Below are 12,770 nucleotides of genomic sequence, written 5' to 3' on the forward strand. Positions count from 1 at the left end.
CTCAGTATCACCTCACCCATCCTAACGAAAGCATGACCAATCACACTCTCCCTTTCTGCTGTATTTTCCTCATACTATAGCATGCCACCTGGATATTATATTTTTTAATTTTTGTCTCTTCACTAGAAAATACACTCTGTCTATTGCCTGTTTTCTTCACTGCTGTATCCAAACTCCCAGAATTACCAGTTCTAATATTTGCTGCCTTTCATTAATAGTGTGCCCTTTTTGGACTATAATGTTATGAATGTGATCTAATTGAATCTTACTAATAGCTGTATGAAGGGCAAATATTATAATTTCTATTCTGGAATTGAAGAAATCCAGAAGCTTAGAAAAGTTCAATAACACTCCCAAAGTCAAATATCTAATAATCAGTATCATTCATTGACAAGTAGATCTGATAGCCAAAGTTCATTTTTAAAAATTTATTTTAGTGATTTATTTTGTTTAAAAAAATATATATTTTATTGATTTTTTTACAGAGAGGAAGGGAGAGGGATAGAGAGCTAGAAACATCAATCAGCTGCCTCCTGTACACCCCCAAATGGGGATATGCCTGCAACCAAGGTACATGCCCTTGGCTGGAATCGAACCTGGGACCTTTCAGTCTGCAGGCTGACGCTCTATCCACTGAGCCAAACTGGCTGGGGCTCTTTCGGGTTTTGTAATGCTTTTCAAAGGGTGATATCTAATTACTGGAGAGGGCTTAAATACTATCATCTATGTTTAAGGGAAAAGAGAAGTAGAACCTTGGGATTTAAAGCCTTGGGATGAGATATTAGACAACCCCGTTGTGGGATTATAAACTGGTGTGGCTACTATGAGAAATAGTATGGAGATTCCTCAAAAAATTAAAATTAATATAATATTGTATGATATGTCAGCTGTAATTAAAAAATAAAAAAAGAATAAATTAAAAACAGAACTACTTATATGACCTAGCAATCTCACTTCTGGGTATTTATCCAAAGAAATAAAGAGACTAAACCAAAAAAGATATATATACCCCTGTGTTCATTGCATCATTATTTACAACAGACAAAATATGGAAGCCATCTAGGTGTCCCTCAGGAGATAAATAAATAAAGAAGACATGATACCTATGTTTTCCATTTGTAGGATTATTTTTCTGAATGGATTTGTAGAATGGAACAAATAGATAACTAGGTTAAAAGGATAAACATTTTTTTCATTCTGAACCATGTAAAGGAGTGCCTGGAATGTAATAGTTCTTCAAATAATATTTGTTGGATGAAAGAATATTCAAACACTCTCTTTCCAAATGGATGTAACAATTTTCATTCCCTCGGATAATACAAAATTATCTGGTCTCCCACACCATCATACATTTAAATTACCTGATGGTTTGCATGTAATCAGAAAAATTCTCCATCTTGAAAAAAAAAAGTGTTATCAGAAGGTATAGCTAAGGTCTGTTTCTCTTTTCATTTTCACCTTCTTGGTCAATGGACATGTGTTTTCTTGCAGGTCTGAATTTGCTCTTCAAGAAATCATGAGCGTTGGAGGCGCTGAAGATGACATCCCACAGGGAGAGAGGAAAACAGTCACTGATTTTTGTTATCTTCTGGATAAATCGAAGCAGCTATTCAATGGGTTAAGGTTGGTGGACTGCTGATATCGATATCTTACATTTTCCTCTAGTTCTGTGTATTTTCCCCATGGCTGAAGTATTGTACCTTTCTGAAAGTTACGGGTAGAATGTTGCATAAATACCTGTACTAGAAGTGATGGTGCTTTTTTTCTTTGACACTGTCTCTTCATTCTCAGATGAAAAAAACAGTAGGAAAAGAGGGTAACTTAGTGTTGTACTCGAGTTAAGGAGAGCTCTTGTTCCATGGATTTATATTCTTTGGTCCACATTATACCCGGTTTACATCTGATCTTACATATCAGGGTAAGGAGGGCTAAGCTGCCTACAAATGCATACTGCAGGTGAATGTGAGCCTGTCTCCTGTTGCAATCTTTGTACACTTGTTTATTTGCTTGTTTCTCTTATTCTTTCTTTTTCTTTGGATAAAATACCTGTTGACTACAGTAATGACAGAGTGTTTTAGACAGCGTTATTTTTACTTTAGCTGTGCATGCCCTGAACAGACTGGCAGCAGAAGCTATATGCACTTGGGTCCACATGTGTCTTTGTTGATGTGTTCCTGTGTGTGGTGGGTAAATAATTTTGTACTGTTGTGTTCCTTTTATTTTATTTTATTTTATTTTATTTTATTTATTTATTTATTTTTAAATCAATCTTTATTGTTCATATTATTACAAAGGTTCCTCATTTCTTCCCCCCTCCACCAGGTTCCCACCCCACCCTCTGCCCCCTTCCCATCCCCCATTGTCCTCATCCATAGGTGCACAGTTTATGTTCAGTCTCTTCCTCCCTCCCTTTCCCCGATAGTAAATCCCTTTTCAGATAGTAAATCTGTTACTTAGCATTTTCTCATATCAATAATACCTCCACATGCCCAATGATACACTTCACACAAAAGACATTTTCAAATAGGTCAACCAGCCTCATCCAGGCCCCACCCAAGGCACTCACAGATCAACACCCCAGCGCTATACTAACTCAACACATCCAGATCTAAGCCTTCATCACTTGATTCAGCAGACCCTCAAGTTTCCGCAAAAGTTTCCAGCCATGTCTGAGAGGCAGCCGTGGGCAGGTACAGGCGAGGAGCGAGCTGTTTCGGGCCTGGCCGCTCTGGGCCTGGCCTCTGTTGCTCTGGTTCGTTCCACAACCAGCTGCTCCGGGTCTGGTCACTGCCGCTCCCGACCTAGTTGCTCTGGACTTGGCTGTTGCTGCTACAGGCCTGGCCGCACCCGACCCGGCTGCTCTGGGACCGGTTGCTCCGGTCCCGGCCGCTCCGGGCCTGGCCGCTCCCAGCCTGTCAGCCGCTGCTCCGGGCCTGGCTGCTCCCAGCCTGGCAGCCACTGCTCCTGGCCTGGCCGCACCAGACCCGGCTGCTCCGGGCCTGGCCGCTCCCAGCCTGGCAGCTGCTGCTCCGGGCCTGGCCGCTCCCAGCCTGGCAGCCGTTGCTCCTGGCCTGGCCGCACCAGACCCGGCTGCTCCGGGCCTGGCCGCTCCCAGCCTGGCAGCTGCTGCTCCTGGCCTGGCCGCTCCCAGCCTGGCAGCCGCTGCTCCTGGCCTGGCCGCACCAGACCCGGCTGCTCCGGGCCTGGCCGCTCCCAGCCTGGCAGCTGCTGCTCCGGGCCAGGCCGCACAAGACCCGGCTGCTCCGGGCCTGGCCGCTCCCAGCCTGGCAGCCACTGCTCCGGGCCTGGCCGCACCAGACCCGGCTGCTCCGGGCCTGGCCGCTCCCAGCCTGGCAGCCGCTTCTCCAGGCCTGGCCGCTCCCAGCCTGGCAGCCACTGCTCCTGGCCTGGCCGCACCAGACCCAGCTGCTCCGGGCCTGGCCGCTCCCAGCCTGGCAGCTGCTGCTCCGGGCCTGGCCGCACCAGACCCGGCTGCTTCGGGCCTGGCCGCTCCCAGCCTGGCAGCTGTTGCTCTGGGCCTGGCCGCTCCCAACCTGGCAGCCGCTGCTCCGGGCCTGGCCACACCAGACCCGGCTGCTCCGGACCTGGCTGCTCCCAGCCTGGCAGCTGCTGCTCCGGGCCTGGCCGCTCCTAGCCTGGCAGCCGCTGCTCCAGGCCTGGCCACACCAGACCCAGCTGCTCCAGGCCTGGCCGCTCCCAGCCTGGCCGCCGCTGCTCCAGGCCTGGCCGCACCCGACCCGGCTGCTCCGAGCCTGGCCGCTCCCAGCCTGGATGCTCCGTGCTTGGCTACTGCTGTTCTGGGCCTGGCTGCTCCCAACCCGGCTGCTCTGGACCGGGCTTCTCCGGGCCCAGCCACTCCGTGTCTGGGTGTTCCTGGACTGGCCACCCTGGGCTTGGCCGCCTCTGCCTCAGGCCTGGCTGCCACTGCCCCAGGTCTGGCTGCTCCAGTGCTGGCCGTTGATGCTCTTGTTCTGGCTGCTGCTGCTCTGGGGCCTGGCCACTGCTGCTCCGGGCCCAGCTGCCACTGCCTTGTGCCTAGCCACTCTAGGCCTGGTCGCCGCTGTTCCAACATTCTGTCCCTTTTTTCTCTTTTTTTTTTTCTTTTTTAAAAAACAAAACAAAACGCATTTATGTTGCAATGTTGGCTGGTGCATTGAGTTCTGACTTAGTCTTTGATTTTTCAAGATCTTCTTTGTATTCTTTCTTAAGTAATTTTACTATCATTTGCTCTCACTTGATTTCTTCACATTGAGAACTTCTTTGGTTTCTTCCTCCTTGTCCTGGGAGCTCAGCAGGTTGGCCTGTGGCACCCCTTTGTTCTCCGCGGGCTCCCACGCTGCTCCAGCCTGTTGCCGGGGTCGGCGCCGCCCAGGAAGCAGCCCCCGTCCTTGGCTCCGTTGCCAGCGCTCAGCAGTCGAAGGCTCAGGGGCACCCCCCCAGTGGGGGCCCCGTCGCCCGGCTCCTTGCTGGCGCCCGGCTGGCTGGTGTCCGGCAGGGGCTCCTGCTCCTCGTGGCGTTCCTCCAGTCTGGAGCTTTCTTTCTCCCTCCCACTAGGGGAGTCCAGGATCAGAGTCAACAGACTGTCCTCTGCGCACAGTGTGCGCGACTCCGGGGGCTCGGCCTTTCGCCGCGCTCCCAGGACTCCACCTCACAGCTCCGTCTCCCCCTGCCCGAGCCTGGGTCCCCAGGGACTGGCCCAGACCTGGAGTTCTGGGCGGTCTGGACTGAGGCTCAGAGCTGCCGCCGGAGGCTTTGTTTCTTCCGGCTAGGGTAATCCAGCATCGGAGTCAACATTCAGTCCTCTGCGCGCCATGTGCGCGCGACTCCGGGGGCCCCGCATTTCGCCGTCCCCCGGGATTGTCTCCCCCTGCCGGAGCCTGGGTCCCCAGGGTCTGGCACATAACTTGGGGCTCAGCGCTGCCGGTTCGGGGGTTCAGCCCAGGCTGGGGGTTCTATTTCCTTCCTGCTAGGGAACGCCAGGCAGCACCCAGCCCTCTCCTCCTCTCCGGCTGCGACCTTTCCACGCGCGCGTGCGTGCGAGCGCGCAGCATGTCTCCGTACCTTAGGCTTTTTTTCAGCTCCTCTGATTTTCCTTCTGGTTTTCTCCCTCCTTCCTATTGTAGAGTTTTCAGTCAGTCGACTACCTGTAGCTCTGGGCAATGTCCACTCTACATTTTAGTTGTATTCCCTTGAAATTGTTGTGAGCTGCTGCGGCTAGGTGTATACCCGAGCAGCCATCTTGGATCCTCCTGTTGTGTTCCTTTTAAATCTCCCAGCCCTGCTTTTTCTTCTCCTCTTCCTCCAATTTATAGAGCTACATTTCATACAATAAAAATTGTATTCAGAGTTTACAATGATATGGTTTAGTACACTTAGAGTTGTCTGGAAGTTCAACTCTAAGTGTACTAAATTGTATTCAGAGTTTACAATGATATGGTTTAGTACACTTAGAGTTGTGCAACTATCACCATAATCTAATTTTAGACAATTAATCACCCCAAAAGAAACCCCATACCCATTAGCAGTGACTCTCCACTGTCTCCAGTTTCTATCCCCCTAACTAACTTTTTGTTTCTATGGATTTACATATTTTGGACATTTCATATTAGTAGACTCATAGAATATGTGGTCTCTTGTGATTGGCTTCTTTCACAAAATAAAGTATTTTTGAGGTTCATTTATGTAATAACATGTATCATTATGTCATTCCTCTTAATTACATATTAATATTCCAGTGTACAGATTTACCATATTTTGTTTATCCAGTCATCTGTTGATGGATGTTTGAGTTATTTTACCTTTTTGGCTGCTATGAATAATACTACTATGAACATTTGTGTACATGGTTTCATGTGGACATAATATTTTTAGTTCTCATGAGTACATACCGAGGGGGAAATTGCTGCGTTATATGGTACTCTGTGTTTAACATTTAAAGAACTTCCAGACTGTTTTTCAAAGAGGCTGCATCACCAGCAGTGAGCGAGGGTTCCATTTTCTTCACCAACAGTTGTTATTGTCTGTCTTTTGTATGATAACCATCGAAGGGGGTGTGAAGCGGTATCTCATTGTCGGTTTTATTACATTTTATTAAAATTTTTTGGGTGACATTGGTTAATAGGGTCATATAGGTTTCAAGTGTCAATTTCTAGGACACATGATCTGTATATTGCACTGTGGCCACTACCCAAAGTCAAACCATCTTCCATCACCATATATTTGGCCCCTTTATCCTTTACTACCCCCCATGCCCTTCCCTCTGAGAATCACCATGTTGCTGTCTGCCTGTCTATGAGTTTCAGTTTTATATCCACACATGAGTTTTGATTTGCATTTCCCTAATGACTAATGATGTTGAGCATCCTCTCATGTCTCAAATTTGTTTTCCATATACCAGACGTGTTTCATCTTGTCATTTTATTTATTTTTTATTTATTTATTTATTTATTTTAATACATTTTATTGATTTTTTTTACAGAGAGGAAGGAAGAGGGATAGAAAGTTAGAAACATCAATGAGAGAGAAACATCGATCAGCTGCCTCCTGCACACCCCCTTCTGGGGATATGCCCACAACCAAGGTACATGCCCTTGATGGGAATGGAACCTGGGACCCTTGAGTCCGCAGGCTGACTCTCTATCCACTGAGCCAAACAGGTTTTGGCTATCTATATATCTATCGGTCATTTTATATCAGTGGTTTTTTTTGCAGTACTACTTTTCTTAATATTAGGTATTAATATTAAACTCTTCAGTTTAAACAAGCTTAATTATTTCTACAAAAATATGTATCTGTGGTGAGTAAGCATATATATTCTCTGATTGTTTTTGGATTTTTGTTTGAGAGGAGTGTGGCCGTGGTAGTGCAGGTGTATGATTTACTGAGAGATTAGTATTTTGGCTCTTTTTCTTTTCACTTTTAAAGAAAATTCATTTTATACATGGTATATATAAAACTATTGAAAAAGATTTTGGTGAAGATATAAATGAAAAGTTGCCTATGATATGTAGTTAAATGTAAAACCAATATATTTTAAATGATTTTTTTTAAAATAAAAAATTTTGTATTAAATAAATGTGGTGAGTCCTGTTTGCTCTTAGTGCCCATTTGGTCTCTTCCCTTTGGGGGTGCTGATTTTCTCAGTGTCTGGTGCACTTGAGTTGTGTATTTTCTGTGCTTGTTTATAGAAATGAGAGTGTTTTGTTTAGTGTTAGTCCTTGATTGGAAAGCAATGGGAAAGGCTTCTGTTTGTCAGTCCTGCAGGCCCGTGACCGAGTTCCCCGTGATGGGGGCTGGAGCCCGGTGGCATGCTCCACATCACTTCTCAGTTCTGGTCCAAGCTCTCTGAGCATATACTAGGTGTAGAGGTTAATAATGCGGATTTTTTAAATATACGGAGTTACACATATGTTGATATATATGTGATTTGCTCTGTATGCTATTTTGTTGTATTGACAACAAGCTTCAAAACTTCATATGTCAAATTTTCTGAAGGTGTTAACACCATAGTTATTTTTACGCTTAAAAATGTCAAATTTCATGCCAAAAAAAGAGCATTTGCGGGAAGTTTTCATTCATTACTTTATTTTGAAGAAAGTGCTGTTGAAAGCTTCGTGAAGCTTATGGTGAACATGCTCCATTTCAGGACACTTATGAACACCGGTTTAAACGCTTTAAACGTGATGATTTCGATGTGAAAGACAAAGAGTGTCCAGATCAACTGAAAAAGTTTGAAGACCAACAATTACAAGCATTATTGGATGAAGATGCCTGTCAAACTCAAAAACAGCTTGCAGAAAGATTCAACGTTGCTCAGCAAACAATTTCCGATCGTTTACAAGCAATGGGAAAGAACTTCAAGGAAGGAAAATGGGTGCCACATCAACTGAATGAAAGACAAATGGGAAACCAAAAAGTCATCAGTAAAATGTTGCTTCAACGGCACGAAAGAAAGTCTTTTTTGCATCAAATTGTGATTGGCAATGAAAAGTGGATTTATTTTGAGAATCCCAAATGCACAAAATCATGGGTTGATCCAGGTCAACCATCAACATCGACTGCAAGGCCAAATCGCTTCGGAAAGAAGACAATGCTCTGCATTTGGTGGGATCAGGAAGGTGTGGTGTATTATGAGCTTCTAAAACCAGGTGAAACTGTTAATACTGATTACTACCGACAACAAATAATCAATTTGAACCATGCTTTGATTGTGAAATGACCAGAATGGGTCAGAAGACACGGCAAAGTAATTTTGCTTCATGATAACACACCATCACACACTTCAAAACCAGTTAAAGACAAGTTAAAAGATCTTGCCTGGGAAGTATTAACCCACCTGCTGTATTCAGCAGACCTTGCTCCTTCAGATTATCACTTGTTCCAATCCATGGCACACGCACTTTCTGAGCAGCACTTCAAAATGTACAAGGAAGTGGAAAATTGGTCTCTGAATGGTTTGCCTCAAAACAAGAAAAGTTCTATTGGGATGGTATCTGCAAATTACCTGAAAGGTGGGGGAAACGTGTAGCTAGTGATGGACATTACTTTGAATAAAGCACTTTTGATGTTTCCCTTGAAATTAATTGTGTTTTCTTTGATTACAAAATCCAAATTATTAACCAGTACACCCAGTAAATTAAACACCTTTCTACTTTCAAATATTGACTAGGTTTGGGGCATTTCTTTTGAAATAGAGACAATTTCTTTGGGAATAATTTTTAAAAAGGTATTTTTATTTCATTTTATTCCCTCCCTTTTTATATTTGTTTTGGTCTGAATAGAAAACAGGTCATGGTGCTTATAGAGAACAAGAAGTACATTGGCGGACCAGTGTGTGCATTTGGGGAAATGGAGTGAAGGGAATCCAGCTATCAATAGAATAGCATCAGCTTCTAACATTGGCCCTTCTTTCCCAGCATTCCTTTCATTGTTTGAGCTTATCTTTTGGTTAGCTTTCCTATTTGTTCTTCTATCTTGAGTTCACAAACTGGTAATTAAACTTGTTATTGCAGTGTAATGTACTTGTAGGAAAGTATACATAAGGGTATTTTTTTACAGACCGAATACGTCCATGTAGCTAGTAATTGGATAAAGAAATAGGACGTACAGCACCTTGGCAGCCTCTCATGTTCCCTCTCACCTAGACTTTTTAACTCTATATGTAAAGTGAGATGGGGCATCTCAGTGCATGAAAGGCCTGAGAGTTTCTATAGAATATCTTATTTGGGTATAATAAATTCTCTTTTTACTCTCAAAGATATATATAATATTTTCACATTATATTAAGCCATTCATCCAAGTTGTCAGAGACTTTTCAATTTCGCAGCTGTGACTGTCTTAATGGAGCTCTTTTTTCTTCCTGAAAATACCTTCTGATGATATGTGCATGATAAATAAACTTCTTTCCACTTACTCTGTAAGGAATCATAGCCCAGAGAGTGAGAAATGGGCAGAATGAATGGTGGTGTGCTTAAAATAGCTCTTGCATGTAGTTACAGTAGTAATGAAGTGTTAGAAATAGCTTTGAATTCTGTCAGAAAAATGATCAAAGCCCAAGAGCTTGCAGGGTGCTGGTTGCCATGGTGACAAAGCAGCATGGAATACTGGTGGGATTATATAAGGCAGCATCTTGAGACATATTTGAGATACACAGCTGTGTCTACCACTGATATTCATGATTTTGGCGCTTTGAGACAGCAGAGGCCTCCAAGTCACTAATTATTTGATTCCAAAGGAGCAAATACACCAAGCCAAAATAAGCGTTGGAGCCCATGAGTGTATATATGTACAGAGACATCCACCAGTGTGAAATGTAATGGTCTTAAATAAAAGTCATGGCAGAAATTAATTGTGTTAAATATGCTCCCGATATTTTACATTAAAGGAGGAATCATCTACAATGCTTCCTTTCAAAGCTTGTTTTCCGGAAGCCCTGGCTCCTAAAGAGGAAAGGATAATTGAGAAATTACCAGTTTGCCACATTATCTCCCTCTCCTCCCTCTCTTTCTTCTTTCCTACCCTAACCCTAACCCTAATCCTAACCCCTAACCCTAACCCTAACCCTAACTCTAACCCTCCCTCTTCCTTCAAAACATTAATACTTTCCCAGAGGCAAGTTTCACAGGCTGGCAATAGTAAGGTATATGTTATTCAGAAATAATACCCTAAACCATTGTACAAGTTTGTACTGTGTGCTTTCATTTTATATGACTTCCCACTCAAAAGAATTGCCCTTTACTTTAAGGCAGACTGCCACCAGAGTGATCTACAGAAGCATTGACTAATAAAATTTTAATGTGAGCCACAAATGAGACTTAAAATTTTCTAGCAGCCAGATTTTTTAAATGTAAAAAGAAAAATTAATTTTAATATCTTTTATTTGATCCATTATATCAAAAATATTTTTAAAATATATTTTATTGATTTTTTACAGAGAGGAAGGGAGAGGGATAGAGAGTTAGAAACATTGATGAGAGAGAAACATCGATCAGCTGCCTCCTGCACACTCCCTACTGGGGATGTGCCCACAACAAAGGTACATGCCCTTGAGGGGAATCGAACCTGGGACCCTTGAGTCCGAAGACCCACTACACTCTATCCACTGAACCAAACCAGTTAGGGTTATATCAAAAATATGTTATTTTGATATGTAATCAATATAAGAAAATTGAGATATTTTACATTCTTTTTTCCCCCTGTACTTAGTTTTGGAAGTACACCATGTGTTTTATACTTACATACAATTCAGTTCAGATTAGCCACATTTCAAGCTCTCCATAGCCACACGTGGCTATTGGCTCAGGCAAAGTCGCTCCCACTTTTAGATTCTGTTCTCAAAATGGTCCAGTGTGCTGTGGGGTTCTTTGGGGTTCTCGGCTACTTTGGGGTTCTCTTCTTCACAGGCCCATCAGATGTCCCATTTGTGTCTCCTGTCTCTTCCTGTACAGATGCCTATAGCCTGCAGGTTTTGGCTGTTGTTGATTTGTCTCCACCCACCTGTACTTTAGGATTTGAGGGGTACCTTATCACTTGGCTGTCATAACAAAATACCACAAACTCAGTGGCTTAAGCAACAGAAATGTGTTGTCTCAGTTTTGGAGGCTAGAAGTTCAAGATCAAGGTGTCAGCAGGGTTGGTTCTTGCTGAGGCCTCTCTCCTTGGCTTGTAGGTGGCCATTTTCTTGCTGTGTTCTCATGGGGCAGTTCCTCTTTGCATGGCGCCCCTGGTGTCCCTCTGTGCATCCTAATCTCTTTCTTATAAGAACACGAGTCAGTTATATTAGGGCCCACTCTAAAGGCCTCATGCTAACGTATCTCCTTACATTCTCTGGGCACACTCATATTTTGAGGTACTGGATAGGCCTCAATGGTTTTGGCTGGCTCAGTTTAGTAAAGAGGGTTAATTGTAAAAACTTGGGAGAAAGTTCCTAAGTTTTGACATCTCAACATTACTTTTAAAACATGTTTGAGAGTCAGGTTTAATCATCTGTACTAACTTCTTCCTGCCATAATTTCCTAACTTTTGTTGAGAGTTGAGAAGTTTAAAAAAAGGAGATCATTGTCATACTTTCATTTCCTAAAGCCTTGGGAAAAGAATAAGAGCAGCCAATTTATGACACAGGTGCCTTGGCAAGATGTGAAATATAAGGCCATTTAGCTTACAGGATAATTCACAGAGCCGCATTTTGTTTAATTCTATGGGCCATTAATTTCCCATCTCTACTGACAGTGATAAAGACCAAATGATATATTCTGAGTTTAAAACCAGAGTCAGTCTCTGAATAGTAGAGGAATTTGTCTGAAACTCTTCATAAAATACCTTAATTTAGACCCTAATCTTATTACAATGGTTTTCTATATTAATTTTCATGATATGTCTCATTAGAAAAAGGGTGATCATAGGACTTATCCTTTTAGGAAGTTTAAAAAAAAATTAAACCCTATTTCAAAAAAGAAATTGCTATCTTTATAGCAAGTCCTTAGACTGGAGTGGTAGATGTTCTAAGTTCTATTAAGGAAAATAGCATAGAATTTAGCCAATAAATCATAAAATATTTGTATATGATGACTTACTGTCAGGAACTTTGTTCTAGCCTTTAGATCACTTTTTATGTGCTTTTAGCTCTTACACAAAATTCCCTTCCCATAAAACTCAGTCATTAACTATCTGAAGTTTTGTAGTCTGAAAAAAAAAAAAAGTTCTGATTCTGTTTTTTCTCTAAATAAGATATAACTGATGTTTATTAAATTTGTCAGTTTTAGAAACTTAAAGGAACTTGCAGACAAATGTGCCTAAAGACTTAACATGGTATCTTTAAAGATGCACCCAGGAGTTGTCAGATCTCATGAGGGTGATGTGGCTGCCTAATGCTTTTACATAATAGCACAGTCTTCCTGGCAGCAGCTAGTTGATAGGAGTCTTAAAGATTCTAGCAGCAACTTCCATTTTTAAATATCTGATTAGCTCTTCCTAATGCAGCTTCTTACTAGAGATCCCTGAAGACAGGAAAAAGAGGAAAACTTGCAATAAAGGTGGAAACTAGTATCTATAGTTAACTAATTTCTGTAATCTGAAATGAGTTTTTACTTATCATAAGGATAATGGAAATGGATTTAAAAATTGCAATTACTAGCTTATTCTCCTTGTGTGTGCCTGAAATTTTGGGAAAACCTTTTGCTTTTTTACTAATTTTTTAAACATCTGGTACAGAAATGTGAATCTTCTGTTAATGCATCAGTTCCACTTACAGA

The 12,770-nt window shown here is 42.7% G+C and overlaps 1 protein-coding gene across 5 annotated transcripts in view; it reads left to right on the plus strand.

Annotated features, from left to right (window-relative positions):
* The window catches only part of SCAI (suppressor of cancer cell invasion), a 78,231-nt gene that overhangs the window by 26,405 nt on the left and 39,056 nt on the right, over positions 1 to 12,770 (plus strand). For all 5 annotated transcript variants that reach the window (XR_014796278.1, XM_084898354.1, XM_084898353.1 and 2 more), the window contains one exon: positions 1,492 to 1,623. Coding sequence is in view for 4 of the 5 variants with exons in the window: in XM_084898354.1 (XP_084754480.1) it covers positions 1,492 to 1,623 (132 nt within the window). In the remaining variant the exon portion in view is untranslated. The remainder of the gene's footprint in view (positions 1 to 1,491; positions 1,624 to 12,770) is intronic.

The sequence above is a fragment of the Pipistrellus hanaki genome (genome assembly GCF_964339955.1).
Source record: "Pipistrellus hanaki genome assembly, chromosome: 11".
Taxonomy (NCBI): domain Eukaryota; kingdom Metazoa; phylum Chordata; class Mammalia; order Chiroptera; family Vespertilionidae; genus Pipistrellus; species Pipistrellus hanaki.